We start from the raw sequence: 17229 nt of genomic DNA, 5'->3' as shown, positions 1-17229 counted from the left end.
CATCTGGCGCATTTGAATTTTGATTTCAACATGACACTTTATTTAGATCTCATACATACAGAACAGAGCAGGCCTTGTTTAGCCTAACTTCATAGGCCTGGTTATAAAGAGAGAAGAAAAGAGAAAACAGCTGCACTTAAATATCTTTTCTTTTTTAAGAAATAAAGAAAATATAAAGTATAACCAAATATTAAACATATCACACAGCTTAATGAAATTTTAAACATACATTACTAATTCCTGCACTGATGAGAAAGGGCTACAGTAGATGGCTACAAAACGTTATAGGTTCATAAATATAATATAGTTTGAATACATTTGCTTTAGAGCTAAATTTATATTACTTCTTTTGAACTTAGAGTACATTATATGAAAAATACCTTTATGACCCCCAGTGCACAGCAGTTTGGTCTTTGATTTCAGTCTTTAACAAGCTGGAAGGAGCTCTATGAAGCAGGAAACGGAGGATGTGAACACATCAGACAGGCGTAGACACGAGGTTCATGTTCCACAGTGTGCTACAGTTTGTAACTGAGCAAAAACATATCACAAGCACACACAAAAGAAAACTACATTCAGATGAGTCTGAAGATCAAATACAGAAAAAAAAGGCAAAATCATATTAAAACCATGAAAGAAACATGCTATGTTGTTACAACAATACAAATATTTTCAGTTTACTTCTTCTGGTTTCTGTAGTGTACATTGCAAAATGCTACCCAGGCTGATTGTGAAAACAATGTAATAATTCTACTGATATACAGAGATACATGACACAATGTTTAAAAAACATATTTAAAAGAAAGCAAACATGTCAAACAGATTCCTTACAAATACAAACAGCATGTATTCTCACAAAGACATTTACTGGTATGAGACCTGCTCACACCACCATTCAGTACTGCAGCGGCCCTATTCTGGTCACATGGTCACCCTCAATTTTTATAACCAATTAAATAGTTCTTGGGGGGGAGTGGGGTTGAAGGAGTAGGGCAGGTTATTTTGATTATACTTATTATGTGGTTAGTTCGGAAAATTACATTGTTAGTATGGGAATAGAACATCAGCTTGAGACTCATCAGTACAAGCCACACTATGTACAGACCACCACCCAGACCTTCAACAGATGTTTGAAGACCAAAAAAAAAAAATGAAAAAAGAAAAACCTTCTTACTGACTGTTATCTATCTTGGTGACAATTTCATAGGGGTTAAGGCTTAAGATGTTCATAAAGTGCTCTGTACGACAATCAAATCCTCCGCAAGTGAATGCAGAAAAAAAAACTGATTTGATACGAGTCATTTCTTGTCACACAGTCAAGTGCTACTGCCATACAGAAGGTCTCACTACAGCCCTAAGGTTTGTCCTAAACTGATCTAAGGTCAGCACAGAGAAGGCTACATTTGCCAACCAGCACTGAGCTGAAACCCCCAAAACACCAAAATACATATGACATCATTCCAAATACCCTAACTGAGTCACATTGTGATATGCTTTAGTCTGATTTTTAAAAACTAAATCTCACACAGTCTTAATACTAGCAACTTTAAAGTTTTTCTAACCAAGGTTTAGTTTTGATATTAAACATTTAGGCACTCCTGTCTGCTACACCATTACGCTACAGTTCATGGCCCACTTCATTTTTATCAAATATGAAAAATACAAATGGCTGTGACGTTAACGACAGATGAGGACTGAAGCATGTTTCTGCGGTTTATATAATTTACAAACACACGTTCACTGGCATGTAATACGTCTCAAATGATGTGAGCTCATAACATCTTTGAATATAACATGGTTAATGAGCAATAAATTACCTCTTTAATATAACAGTTCTTTATATCTCAGAAGATACAAAATAGTACTTTACAGCTGTATATATTCTGTAAAAAAGTATATCTCGGCAGACTTTTCAGGATTAATGGAAAGGATCTTGCCGTTCGCGTTGGACCAGAAATATTTATATGTGAAGTAGAGTATGATCATATTGGTATTAGATGCTCTGCAAGTCAGCACCCGTGTACAGCCACAAAACACTGGGGTTGACATTGATATTGGCAAAAATCAGGTATAACACAGGGAGCTTGCCCAGGCTTTTTCCAACTTTACAGCTACAGTTTGTCATTTACTTCAGTCTCTTTCTGCTGAGGTTGTCATGTTTTTCGATGCTGCTGAGGTCACATTATAATCAACGTGTGTGGAATTAAACTGATCAAAAGAAATAAAGGGAACACTTGAACAATTTATAACATTGATTTTTGTTGTCATTTTGAATCCAGCCTTCAGAAGGCTTTCCAACTATATTGTTCCATTATTTTGTTCTCAACAAATTACACAGTGTGTGTCATAAAGACTTTCAGTTTGAATATTTAATTCATCGAGATACAGCATGTGATTTAAGTGTTCCCTTAATTTTTGGAGTAGTATATAGGAGTCCATGTGAAGCTACACTGTTTTTGCGTATGTAGTGCATTGATGTGTGCATGAGTGTCTGCTGCTGCTTCAGACCAAGGTGCCTGGGTCAGCACTGGGCTCCTTTGGAGTCACCTCTTGCATCTGTGGATCAGATGTCTCCTGATAGAGAGAGAACTCCATCGACCTGTGGGGGGAGGTAAAACAAGTCAATATTGCACTCCCAAAAAAATAAAAAAATAAGAGAGGAAACAAATAAACACCACAAGAAACATGCAGTAAAACCACTAAGAAATTAATTTTCCTAGGGCCCACAAAAAAAAAGGGAAAAAAAGTGTGCAAGTGTGCAAGACTATAACTGAGCTTGGAGAGGCCCATCCTTGGAAGCAATCAGGAACAACAAAGAGTGTTGGCATGAGGCTGCCAGCAGCAGGCGATAATGCTGACCAAGCCCAAAAAAATAAATAACAAAAAGAAAATAACACAGTGTCAATTGTAAAAGAGGATGATAGATGGATTGGCTGGGGGGCAGAGTGAGTGTAACGGCACCAGCATCTGTTGGAAGCATTGCTGCCAACATCTAAGAAGACAGACAAATCATCTGTAACACACAGATTTCAGTAATGCATCCATGCTGTACATAACCTTAAAATCCACTGAAAGCATGAAAACAACTGTGTCTTTAGGAAAAGCGCAAGGTTTTCTGAGTATCATGCAAAAATGTATTGATCAATAACACCTGCAGTCAGCAGCAATCTGTGTGTTAGCTGTGAGCCTTTTGAAGCAATGGATAATCTTGGATAATCTTGATATATATATATATTAGGGACCAGTGCAAAGTGCAAAGACAAGTGGAAGCAGACAAAAACAACAAGCACGCATGCTACAAACTTTACCCGTGTCATTTAGACAGCCGTTAGCACATGATTCTCCTTATGGGGACCTGATATGTTTAATATGCTGCTGAGAATATAGCCCAGAAGAAGCGTATAGTATAGCTTTTATTTTGGAAAGAGCCATTTCTCTGTAATAAACTCTCCTTTTCCAAAGATGAGGGATTTCTCCATGAGATTTTTTTTTTTTTTATTACTTTGTCGTTTCAGCAACATTAAATTTAAAAACTGTACTTTTGAGTTAAAATATATATTTATAATTTTAATAAATGACAAATTAAAAAAGCATGAACATTTTTTTGTATCGAAAAAATATCGAACCGTGACACCAAAGTATTGAACCGAACCGTGAATTTTGTGTATCGTTGCACCCCTAATATATATATATATATATATATATATATATATATATATATTAGAGATGGACCGATCCGATATTACGTATCGGTATCGGTCCGATACTGACCTAAATTACTGGATCGGATATCGGCGAGAAATAAAAAATGTAATCCGATCCATTAAATATCAAAAAGCACCTCACAAAACTTGCAACACGGCGTAACTCGGCTCATAACTGTAGCACGTCGGAGCAGTATGCGTCACGTGATAGAGCGGCTGTGTGTATTTGTAGCCTCGCTACCAAACCAGCATTTCATCTCCGAGGAAGTGATCCCAGAGAGAAGTAAAGCAAGTGTGTAAGTTCATCTCTGAATGTTTGTAAAGCATTCCCACGTTAAGCTTAACAACCGATATATTTAGCGACTGCCTCTCTCTCTCTCTCCCTCTCCTGCTGCTACTTCAATCGGGAAACTGCTTAATGATCAGCTGATCGGCTTTTCTGTTGCGAGTCCGTCTCTCTTGTTTGTTTTTGGCCCACTTTGCACCAGAAAGAGGAAACCAGCGGCTGAACAACAGCAGCACGTTTAAGCTTGATAAGCTGTTGTTAGAATTTATTTAATATTACTTTCTAGACCAGGATCCTTTTCTATGTAGCTGACGTAACTGTGCAGGGGCGGACCTAGCAAAGTTTAGCCAGGGGGGCCGATAGGGCATGAACAGGGAAAAGGGGGCACAAAGACATACTTTTCTTTCTTATTCTCATTTAAAATATCTAGCTTTTAATAAATAATTATCTGAATCTTACACCCAAAGTTTTAATCTGATGTAAAATGTATAGAAGTCCATTACTGTATATAGTAACTGTTAAGTCTAATATACCCTAGTAAGCTAGTACTTTTTTCTTTAACACCAAGTACCATCTGTAAATTCTGCAATTCTGTTGAAGAAAGATGTTGAATCTATTTCATTATTCTTGAAAAATAATTTATTTCTGTGCATTTTTTTTACCCAGCATCAAATTAAAGTTGATTACATCGATTAAGCATCATGAGGTGGAGGGTGGGGGGTGGCTCCCTATTTTTTTTTTTTGCTGGGAGTTTGCAACCCTATTAGTTAGGTTGCTTAATATTTCTCTAAGTACTCTTTAAAATACCAGAATTGGGAGGATGGAGTAGGTTTAAGTTTATTAGATTGATCAGTATTGCTGAACTATGAAATATTTTGGGCGCAATGTATTTTTTACATACAGGTATAACAGAATAGCTTTAGTGTTGTTGTTTATTTAAACTTGAGTATGAACTTATACAAAATGCAGCAAGATATTAAAAAAACAGTTTTATTGATTAAAAAACACACTGTATCGGATTAATATCGGTATCGGCAGATATTCAAATTTATGATATCAGTATCGATATCGGACATAAAAAAGTGGTATCGTGCCATCTCTAATATATATATATATATATATATATATATATATATATATATAAACCAACAGAGAAATTGACTTTTATTAGGCTTGTGTTTCTGCAGTGTGTATGAAGTCTAACTTGAAACATCAGCTAGTCAATCACGTTTAAAAATACTGACCTTCCATGGAGAGGGTGACCATGGAAGCTGGCTGACTGGGGTATCTGAGGCCTTTGGAGGTTGGCTGGTTCACCTTGAACAGACTGGGCCTGGTGCACCAGTGGGTGTGGGTGTGAAAGACGAGAGATCCCTGCCTCGTGGCCCTTTGGGGCAGCAGTAGGATAGCCAAGAGCATTCCTCAGGTACCAGTCTCTAAGGCCCTCCAGAGCCAGGGCTTTATGCAGGCTTCTTGTTGAGTCTTCTGGAGTAGGAAGAGAAAACTGTGGGGGTCTGCGGTTGAAGGCGGGACCAGACAAATCAGTCTGGTAAGGGTGCAGGTTGGGAATGGACGATGTGGTGGTTCCAGAAACAGGAAGGGGGGACTCGTACGCTGATAGTAGAATTGCATCTTGGGGATGTTGCTGCAAAGGAATAAAAGGTCCACAAGATTTGGTTCTGGTGACCTTGACCCTGCGTAGCTCAGCTTGGGATCCTCTAAGGACCATGGGACTGTAGGGAGGTGCAGCACTGGGAAGGTGCACCTGGGAATGGGAAAATCCATTGGCATGGGGAGGCACTGCTGCAGTGGATGAGCGAGGGGAGGACATGTCTTGCCAGATCCTTCCTGTGGACGGGTACAGATGGTGCTGCACTTGCATCCTCTGCTGTTTTCCCCAGATATAGTCCATCAAAAGTTCGTTGTAGCCACCACTTGCTCCCCTGCCACCCATAGACAGACGCATTTTGACTTGCTCAACAGAGCTGTCCACATGCCCCTCGGGGCTGCCCAAGTGAATATGCCGCAGTTTTCCATCTGTCAGCGTCTCCGAACTCTTGTAGGGCCCTCCTCTCTGCGGCATGCCGTTTCTAGGGGCTGGGTCGTCTGGAAGGCTCGATCTGTCCAGCAGGGCCTCAGAGCTGTTGCTGCGTCTGGCTCGGGAGCTGTACGGACAGCTGCGGCGGTCAGAGGAAGAACCTTCTTGAGCCAGCGGAATCATGTATGGCACATCCAGGCTGCCAGACCACTGTTTCAGCCCATTTCCACCAGATGCATCTGACCTAAGATATGAGCACAGCAAATGAGCACAGCAGCAGCGCACAGTAATCAGAGAGGAAACTAAAGAACTTTAGATACAGCAGAGTGAGTGACAGCAGCTTTAAGCTAAACCATGTAACTGCATTTCACAGAAAAGGTACTTTTTTAAAAAAGGAACATTTTTTATGCCTAAAGTCCAAAGAATTAAAAACCTTTGCTGGTAGCTGAATTTGACACTAATTGCTGTTACAACCTGAAGTCTCTGTCTTCATTCAGCTAAGTCATTAAGCCATTTCCAACCATACAGTTATCACAGCAGGAGGGAGGTGTGCAGCATCAGACAGAAGCAGCCCAGCATCACAGATTACCTGACGTGAACGCTGATGGGAGCAGTTCGGGCCAACATAGGAGTTGCTGGAACACTTCTGCCTTCAACGTTAGAAGCACTTCTAGGTAAAGAGTGAGTTGGGCTGTGGAAGAAAACCAAAAAACGAAGAATCACAAGATGCATTTAGCATTTGTAACCCACACAATCCTGATCATTTACTTTTGTGTGCTTATGCTGTGAATGTAACAGAGCAGCAGGCTGCACAGGGTCACCTTAAGATACACACCTAACAGAGCTAGTGACAGAGTTGCGCCGTGTCCTCATCTCGTAATAAATCTCCACTGGGGATAGCTTCCTGCTGATTCTGTGGTCAGGGCTGCCTGCAGTAAGTCGTGGCTGAGACAGAGATCGCTGGTCAGCAGCCACGCTCGGTGAAGACTCTGTAGGAGGAAGAACAACAAATCATCTTTTGATCTAGTCAACTTTCAATAAAAGCCTTAAAAGTGAAAAATGTGTGCAATTTTTGGTGCAGAGCATTAATAACACTGCATATTCTCATGTTTTAAGAATGATGTTAGATCAGAGGTTCAGTTATTTCTTTGGTGAATGTGGATACACACGGAGACTGTTGACTCACCATTATCATGGGATGTTGAATCTGACATGGAGCTGGTACTCTCTGACATGACAGTGTCCTCTGAAACACAAAGGATATAGGTCATAGACAAAGCAGCATGACACCTGGTGGCTTAGGTAAACAAAAATGCAAAAGTGCAAAGATGACGTTTTCAGCATCGTGCTATTATTATTGTGTAGCTTGGGGGGGGGTTTGTTTTTTTAAGTGTGCAGGTGTGGGATTAGTTGCCATGGTACTGTACCTGTGTGACAGCCCCGATGGACCGTTCTTTTGCTATTTGGAACGTTTCGGTCTGATTCCGAGTGTCTGTACAGAGCACCCGTGAAGATGGCTTTCATCTGCTTTCTTTGGGCAGCCTCATCCTGCAGCCAGGGAAAGTCACCCATGTTAGACTGAGTACACACACACACACACACACACACACACACACACACACACACACACACACACACACACACACACACAACGGTACAGCTACTGCGTAAACACAATTGATATTCAAGGTGTTGACTTACCTCTACCTTGGCAATGGGCGCTAGGCCAGCTCTCCGCTGCACCAGTGGGGGTTTCTCTCCTGTCTCCAATGGGAAAGCACGTGGCAATTTCCCAGTCAGCTCCTGTAGAGGACATCGATTAGCCCCCAGTTACTGAAATCCTTCTCACTGGCCACTGAGGTGCAAACTGTTTCATAAAGTGATAACCATTTAACGGATTACTTTAAGTCTCTTAAAAAAAAAAAAAAAATTCCTTAAATGGTCTAGATATGGCACGAGATATGCCAGCAATAATTTGGCTGCGTTTAGCATTTACCTCTAAAGCAGAACCATAACTCTGCAGATGAGAAGTGCTTCAGATGTCTAAGTAAGCTACACTGACAACAGAGCAGACAACTTCTGAATCCATAAATAGGCACACACAGATAGAATGAGTCACCATCCAGCTGAAAGCAGGGACGTGTTGAACAGCTGTTAAAGAAAAGCTGAGGCAGCTGCAGATTCATTAACATGCACTGACAGGCTCTCAGAAGCAATCAAGCAAAGATTTTGTCTGTGAAAAATATCCCATTTTCAACAAGTTGTTAGCTGCAGCTGAGCTCAGATGTTCACGTTTATTCTCATTTTTACAGAAGACTTAAATTTGCTGTTAAACCACACTGCAGCTATCCTCTCATCGCTTGAGGTGTACGGAGAGAGAATCTAAGCTGAGCTACGTTTCGAAGATGAAGCGAGATCGACTCACAGCTTCCTGCAAGCAGACTTGTTTGAGCTCTCCCACTCTGGTGTTGAGGAGAGCCTCCAAGGCCTGCTTCCTCTCTTGCAGAGTTGCGATCCTCTCAGCCTGCAGCTTGCCATCCTGGCAGCCTTGAACATCTAGGAGGCACAACGCATGAAAGTCACTTTTGCACATGGTAAAATTCAGATGTGGACTCAAACTGGCAGTGATTTCATTAAAAACGCAATCTTGTGGGTTATGTTTATACTGTATCACAGTGTCGTGTTTTCGAAGGTGTCTGTTCTCAGAGTGCTCTGATAAGATTATCTGGCAGCTGTAGTGGCAGTATGTGAACAAAAGGTCTTCACAAAGACAGATGTTTTTTCAGCTGGCAGTTCCCTAGAGAAAAAACTGTCAGGAAAACAAGCAAGCTGATGGTTTCTCAAGCCTTTTCAGACTTGTCCACAGATGGAACTGTGAATCCTTACACTGTGAGAAGTCATCATTACTCACCAGGAGCCCCCAAACCCATGGATGTGATCAGATGTCCTTTGACCTCCATGTGATGTAATTCTGGGGACTTTACAATTCACGCTCTCAGCCACACCCTCACCTGAGAAAGAGAGATGAAGGTTTAAAATGTATCATTAGCCAGCTTTGTGTTATCTGGAGGTCAAAAACTTGTTTGAAATATACCCAAATGTGAGCCAGTACACTGGACTTATGTGAGGAGTCAAGTAAATCAAATGGGCTGATTCTTATATAGCGCTTTTCTACTCTCCTGGAGCATTTATATGCCACAGTCACCGAAGCACTGTTTTCTATGCTTTTTAACTAACATTCATACTCCAGTGGATGCATCAGAGAGCAACTTGGGGTTAGTATCTTGCCCGAGGATATTTGGCATTCAGACTGGGGTAGCCAGGGATCAAACCACCAACCTTCCAATCAGTAGACTGACCTGCTCTACCTCCTGAGCTACAGCCACCCCAAGCATTACATCCAACCACTAAAACTAATTTTTCGGTTCAAGTAACATGAAGTAACTGTAACTGAGCACTGGAAGTAGTAGCCACAGCACATACATACATACATACACATACACATATATATAATAACAAAAAAAGCATTCGATCAGATGGCACAAGAGTCCATCAGGGGGCGCTGCTGTCCCTCTGCTCAGGTATTTAAAAACTATCACTAAATATGAGTTAGTTTCTGTAACAACAGACTTGTGGGAGAATATTTGACTCAGAAAGATAAAAGACAAAAACATGTCTTAGATCAGGATAAAAAGACACCAGGTGATAGCAACAATTTAAATGAAACCACAATAAACCCAGTTATGACGGTATGCAAGATTATAAATTTAGGATTTAATGAGTTCTAGAGAACATTTTGAGAGTAAGTTCATCTAGAGTCCAAACATAACTTGCAGACTAGGCCTTCTGAAAGTGAGTAATACTCTAAATACTCCAAAATTAGCCCTTGGATGCAATTAGTAGCCAATTAATTTGCAAAGAGAAGGAAAATGAGACGAGATAAGTAGCATTAATAATGTATGGACAGATACAGAGGGAGAAATCTAATCCCTGTGTGTTTCATGCCTCACAAGCTCAAAGCTACCATTACAAAAAAAAAAGCAAGAGAAACAGAGCCAGAAGCAAAGTGTTGGAATAAGTAACAAAGGCGGCGAAGAATGCAATCAGTGGCATTTCCTCCAAGCGACTGTCATAAATATCAAGGTTCACACAAAATTCACATCATTTTAAAACTTCTACATATAATCATCTATTTATCTGTTGAGTAGGAACAACAGATAATCGGGGGGGGGAAACTAAGACATGTAATGTTTTTACTAAACTGTTGCAGGTGAGCCACGGTTCATATACTCTCTTCTACATAATGGAGGTTCATTACAAACAAAGCCTCTTCCCTAATGCCCAGTAGAGACTTGACATCCAAAAATAGCGATAGCGTTTTCTGCCAAAACCTCTCGCTCAGCGTTGCTCACAAATCGCTGCCGTAAATAAGCATCCTGCTGTCTTCTTGCCAGTCGAGTAAATCATAAAACGGCTCCATTCAGCCCACAAATCTAGATGGAAGGCCTCAAGGGCTGGATCAGAATTACCATTTCCAAAGATTGCTTCTGCCAGTGTCCCATCTTTCAAAAGGAAACATTTATCTATCAGTTAGTCTGAGCAGCTGTCTCAGAGCTCTGCTCAGCTTTTTGGGTGTTTTTAGGCCAGAAACATTAGAGTTCTGTTTTCCTGCCTCAAACAACACGACGCTCACTTTCTGTGAAGACATACTTGAAATACTTCCAGAGTTTGCGTTGGCTCCTGTTCTGGAAGTGAACCAGTAAGTGCTGTTTGCTCCTGTACATGCGAAAACCCCCCGCATGCTTGACCTCCCATTGACAGACAAACAGGAGCCTTTCACACAAGCAAGTGGCAGACAAAAGCTCATCACATGAATCCTGTTACACAAAACCGAGTTCATGATGATTAAATTTTCAGTTAATCTAATACACCAAGTGGGATTTTCACCTGGGAGTGTACAAGGCAGTGTCATGTCTGTTCTTTGTTGAACAGCCGAACAGTAAACCCACAGAGAGAAGCAGTCGAGAGGAGACTGAGACATTTGGTATTCATCTGGACTGTCGCTGGGCAGCTGGAGCCAAAAGGCTGCCATGCCCCTAAGAATGGCTTTGTCTAGCAACCAAAACATTTCCAAGGAAATTCAGTGCAATCCCCCCCTTTTGTTTTTGTTAAACAAAACTAAATGTGCCCACTCTGTCATCATAAAAAACTAAAACCTCAGTCCTCAGTGCAAATATCACTGGTTCATCTTTGCTACTATAACAATACATCTCACACTTCCTTTTTATAGTCTTACAATGAGCATCCTAGCAAGAAATAACACATTCTTCCTCTTACTTAGATAAAGTTTAATACCTTAGCAAGCTGCATTTAATTTATGTACTGAAGAAGGAATTCAGTGCCACATAAATTGGTGACACCAAATCATGAAATAGAGTGTGAAATAATCTGTTCTGTTTCTGTTATACAGTTGAATAGTAGCTGAAATATGGTAGACACGTGTTTTGGCAGCGCATTATGATGACAAATTGAAGACCTCAATCAAAGTGACTGTAATGAAAATGGGTTTGAAACTTTCAATATCATTTTTTTGTGTAATTACTTCACAAATGGGTAATTTTCTCAGTTATTTGTAATTGTTAATGTCAGGTTGTTTCTTCAGAGTAATGTCTTTGAGCAAAAATTAAAATCATTCTGCAATGGCCCCTTTCTGTGTTTTGTGCTTGTATTTTGTCCACAGCAAGCCACAAGCCAACTAGTCCATTTGCTTTACTTTGAAATAATAGGAATAACTGTACATTCCAGCTTATTACATTAGGGTGAAACCCACCTGATAGCCTGATAACCTCCAGTTATTTAGACTTGTGGGTAAAAGTGGCCTTTTATGGGAGGGTTAGCAGACATGGCTAACAAATACCTTTTAAAGACCTTTATTCACCATCCCTTACCCACCTAAATGACATCTATGAAATGTTTGTCCATGGCTGGTTGTAGACTACCTCTCCCAGGGGGATCGTGTAGTCCAACCACAAGTTTTCAAATTTAAAAGTAGTTATCCATTTGTGAAGTATTCAAAAAAAAAAAAGAAGTTTCAAGCCCATTTTACATTTGATTCATTTTCCATCCAATCCAAATTAATACTGCTTTTCAAACCTGCAGTCTTGAGTGAGAGGTGGGGGTCACCATCACATCCACACGTAGATGCAGTTTTGAACTTGGCACCATCACATCTCAGAAAGAAGTTTCTAATAGCACCACTGTGTCTCCCTTGATTCATTCTACTGATGCACACTGAGCAAGGAACTTCAAAGCATTACATTCTGCTCTCCATACCCCCCCCCCCCCCCCGGCAAAATATACCATCAGAATCTAAAGGCAAAGTCACAGCTATAAGTCATAGCATTGCAGCAATTCCTCAACAAAGACATCCAGACTAACGCGATTACGCCTCCTGTCGCTATGGGCCTCATGTGTATGACTAGCATTTTACTGCTTTCCATTATTCCAAATGTTCCTGCTGTTCAGCAGTGGTTGAACCTACAGTGCACCTTATTATAAAAGTGTTTATAACTACAGAAAGAGAATGGAAAGACACCACAATGGGGCTATGGTTAAAACACCATAGCAGTAATCACTGTGTAATAGCAGCTAGAGGAAAGGTGAAGACCAGTTGCAACAGATCCACCATGGCCACACTTAACAGATAACACACCTGAGGGGATCAGCTGCATCACTACCTTAAGTGCCAGCTTTGTAAGCACCTGCTGTGCAGAGGCACAGGTGTGACAATACAGGACTGCAACACACTTCAGGGGGAAGCATGAGTGAGATGGTAAATGCACTACTACATGAACCCTTTTCCCGACATGACATACGTCTGATGCTTTTTTCCAGCACTTTCTATCACCCACAAAGGAGTACAGCGTCTTGCCCAAAGACACTTTAACATGCAGACTGGAGTAGCTCAGAATTGAACCACAGACCTTCTGATTAACAGACGACAATGACCTCCTGAACCACAGCCGCCCTCACAGAATCTGAGGAGATATAGATTTTAAACACCACAGCTTCAAACACGTGTTGGCCGAGCATGCGTATGGGCTGTGGATGGTGGTACAGATAGCACTGAAGGAACCGTGTAGATTAAAACATGAGCCGTGCGATGAGAGCGAGCTGCCCTGTGCAGCTCGTATCACTCAAATGCAAATCGAGGAAGAGTTTAATATTCTAGACGGGCTAAACACTGAAGCCTGTACCGTAGCTCTGATCCTCCTGTGTCCACACAAGGAGCCATAATGCTCTCTCTTCAGCTTAGAAGTGATGCATATTAGCTTGAAATATTCACAGCAAGGCTACATTCCTACAGGCAACAGTTTTATGCGTCGTCTCCCTTGATAAACACGATGGCTCTCGGCTCTTAAACAGATTCACTCTCTCTCTACTGTCAGCTTTCATGTGGCCCAAGAGTCCTGGGAACAGGAAACACTATTATTGAGAATTTATAATACACATATTCAAGACTTAAAACTGCATGTCTTAATACGGTGCGGCAGAAGCTTTTGCAGCACCACCATATGCTGCACAGCAGGTTTATTGGTCTCTTTCAACAGGCGGCTGTGGTATAAAGGAGCAGCTGAAACCTCACCTCCAGCTAACTATGGGCAGGTGAGGCCAGCAGCCCTCATGTTGACCGCTGGTGTTGACACAGCTGCTACTGTTGTCAACTTACACATGTGAACCAGAGGAGGGTTACAACTACACAGCTCCTGTTAGGCTAGCATGAGGATCCCCCGCTGGTTCCTGAGAAGTTAATAGGCAGCAGAGAGTTAAAAACTACAGTTTGCACCACTGTCTGTGTCAGTTGTTACAAAGCAGTGCCTCACTGCTTTCACTGGTGCACCAGGACAGCATTTCTCCATGTCTAAAGCCATACTGATCTAATCTATAGGAGAACAGTAATGCAACTCCCAAACATTGACTATCAGACCCCAAGGACACTGTAGAGCCATTGGTGAGATTTGCTGGTGAGGATGGGAGTAGAAATGTAAGAAGGAGGAAGATGTAATTTATGATTCAACAAAGAAGAGATTGGACAAGGTCAGACATACGGCTGATTCAGAGCTGCCTCCACCTGAGCAACCCCTACAACTGTGGATGGAGGGCTTATGCAGGGGTCAGGTGACCCTCCAACCAATCCCGCGCACCGATGTGATCTCTTCGTTTTGCTCTCTATATCCATGAAATACTGATTTATAATGCACTTATCAGCACAAGGCAGGGCAGCTTAGCCAAGGCTGACCAATCGTATAGCTCGTCCCCTCTCCCTCCCCGGGCCTTGATGCTCACCTTTGTACATTTGACACAACTACCACAGGCAAAACAAAGCAAAGCCCAGTGATTGCTATCCACCTGGATTCCGCTAAGCTGAGGTTGGAGGAGAGGAGGGTGGAGTAATAAAGAAAGGAATGTGACTCTAATGTCCAAGGGAATTATTGCTATACATTTTTTCTTTGCTCTGTAACACCTGGAGGGATTTCTGTATGTCCAAAGCTGTTTTTGTGGCTTGCTGTAATCCACTTTGCTGATTCTGGAAAGAGTTCAGTGCTTTTGTTTCGCTCAGACTTATGAAGTGCAGCCACAGCAGCCACGCCATTACATTCAATATTTACACACAAAAGGACCTTGATCTGATTCTTTTGTGTTTTGAAGAAAAGTAGGTGAATACGCTCCCCCATCTGTAGTACTACAGTCGCTTGATCAGACTTTATTCCTTGGTTCTAGCAACAAGATACTTTAGATGAAGCTAAATGTTTCTCATTTTGACTCTATGTCTATGTGCTAGTAAGAAGTAGTGAAATGACTAGAATCAGATCAAGCAGCCAGTGTTTCTTTTCACACTCTGTACTTAACGTGCATGTTTTGTCAGTTACCTACTACAGAACCACACGTTCAAATTTGTGTCAGCCCATGTCTTAAGGGGATCTTTTTTTTTTAAAAAAGAAAAAGAAAAAAAATAGTGTAACCTTGATGCAACCAAATGGTATTAAAAAAATGCAACTGTGACAAAGCTATCTGGGTCAAAGTCCACTTCCATGGAATGTGACTGAACTGTACTGAAACACAACAGCCAAAGGGAGTGCTTTGTACTGTACGGGTGAACAGAAACACTAACATGACTGGTTTCATCCTAATCCCTGTGATCAAGAGGAAACTGAGCATGAGAATGGTCTCCCAGCACACCAACCCCTTTGCTTGTAAATGTCCTGTCCCTGCACTAACAACTGTAAATAAAAAAGGAGCAATGAGCATAAGGCTTCAAAGGAAAACCCTCTTGTAAAAAACAGAGGTGTTTCCCAGAAACGCCAAAAGGTGGACTACAGTGACTCGCTGTAAAAGGCACCAACACATTTTTACGAGCCCACCCCACCAAAAGGGATCCTGACGGACAGGCTCGCTCAGGGATCTGTTAATAATAGGAGCTAAACGCTGCTGCATGTGACCGAGCAGTATTAATAAATGAGAGGAGTGAAGCAGTAAGGCCCAGGAGACGACAGTAACAAGATGTTCGGGTCTGGGGTTTTTTGCTCCATAACAATGCAGCAACAGGGGAGAAGTTATGCATTCCCGGGAAGCTTGGCACTCATTTTCACACCTTTAAAAATCGAATTTGAGACGTTCTTGCAGTTCTGCCCCCCCCCCGCCGCCTCCTGACGAGCGTGCCACACATACGACCCCTTGCACTGTTTTCTGGCACAACGCGTACATAAACGCGAGGCTCTCACTTGATGCGGTCCTCACATTCATCGTACGGACATGTGATTTGGCTCAGCATAAAGCACGCGTTCCCACATCCAGTCTGCGCTGATCCCCGCATCTGCATAGCCGTTGCAGACGGCGGCGCACCGGCTGGTAATGAAACGCACCGGACTCATTATGGAAGCGATAACACATCGCAGGTGTGTCACAGCCCGCCACGATGACAAACGTCTTTTCACACGAGCTAAATGCGTGAACAGATGCGAGGACGTCTTGCGGACTCGCGTTTAGGTCGATGCATTTCATTTTATAGAGAATATCTCATTTTTTTAAAAAGCCGTACTGGTAGCTATTAATTAATACGCCCATTTAGGATGGAAAAGGACATATTGGAGCAGAATCCCCTCTTACCAGAGAGCATGACTGATGCCTTGCGAGGTCTCCATGGTTCTCTGGAGCGAAAGCAGGGGGAGGAAAATCATTCCTGCTTGTTTTTATTGGCAAAATGTGCGGAGATCCACGGAAAAGAGCTGCCCGTTCATGATGGTTCACTATCCCAATTGTAATTCACCAGCAGCCTCGCGACCTCCGCTGCGTCGGAGCTCTGCGCATCTCAACAGACCTGCTTTCTGCACGGCATGAAAACGCTCTCTTTCACACAGCCAGCTGACTCCAACAAGACCACAGCGACGATGCCCCTCCCCAGATGGTACATGCCTTCAATGTGCGCCACTCTATCCGCTAATACGAATGTAACCCAGGTGTTGCACAGTAGCGTGGATTCATGTGCAGCATTCAAGGTAACCCTCTCCAAACCCCCAAGAGACTGTTTCCAGATTTAAAAATTGATACGTTCAATTCGAAAAATTAAAATACTCGTTTTAGTTTTACTGCTATGTCAGAGATAAATTGGACCGCACCATACAAAATTATAGCAGCCCAACATGGCTTTTTAATTGGAAGTTTATTGCGTTCTTCCATCCTTAATTCCATAACTTCAATAGTAATGAACGTCAATAATGATTTGATTTCTTCTATACAAAGAGATCCAGATTTTCTGGAACTCTGACAGTTATTGGTATTTAAAAAAACGCATTCAATATCATTTGAAGTGCTAACTTTTTAATGTTTCGGATTGGATTAATATTGGACTAATTTCAGGGCTTTAAATGTTGTAAGAAAATTCACTAAGTATTAAGAAGTATATCCGATCCAGAAACAGCTTTATACAAATTAAATTTTTTTTTAGCACATCACCAAATAAAGGGCGAAAAAAGTGGCTCAAAACAAAAAAGGACCTGTTAAACACCTGTTACCAGCCAAGTGAAGCACACATTTCACTCTCTGAAGACAAAGTTAAAGGCGAGAGATCCACAAACAACAGCTGCGCTAAACTCCTGGCAACAAATCATATAGGAGAAACTGAAATTTGTGGTTAAATGGTC

At 41.7% G+C, this 17229-nt stretch overlaps 1 protein-coding gene across 1 annotated transcript; it reads right to left on the bottom strand.

The window, feature by feature from the left end:
- Window positions 1-37: 37 nt before the first annotated feature.
- Window positions 38-16431, bottom strand: ccdc120b (coiled-coil domain containing 120b). The gene is made up of 10 exons (XM_063474719.1): window positions 16196-16431; window positions 8940-9039; window positions 8454-8584; window positions 7730-7831; window positions 7456-7576; window positions 7215-7274; window positions 6864-7017; window positions 6618-6719; window positions 5235-6272; window positions 38-2599 (listed from the first exon to the last, which is right to left on the bottom strand). The coding sequence occupies exons 2-10, from the start codon at window positions 8986-8988 to the stop codon at window positions 2503-2505; spliced, it is 1854 nt and encodes a 617-aa protein (XP_063330789.1). The 5' UTR covers window positions 8989-9039; window positions 16196-16431; the 3' UTR covers window positions 38-2502.
- Between the last annotated feature and the right edge of the window lie 798 nt (window positions 16432-17229).

The sequence above is a fragment of the Pelmatolapia mariae genome, linkage group LG5, assembly GCF_036321145.2.
Source record: "Pelmatolapia mariae isolate MD_Pm_ZW linkage group LG5, Pm_UMD_F_2, whole genome shotgun sequence".
In the NCBI taxonomy this organism is placed as follows: Eukaryota; Metazoa; Chordata; class Actinopteri; order Cichliformes; family Cichlidae; genus Pelmatolapia; species Pelmatolapia mariae.
The sequence above is the reverse complement of the archived record's forward strand: the minus strand, read 5'-3'. Positions and strand labels throughout refer to the sequence as shown.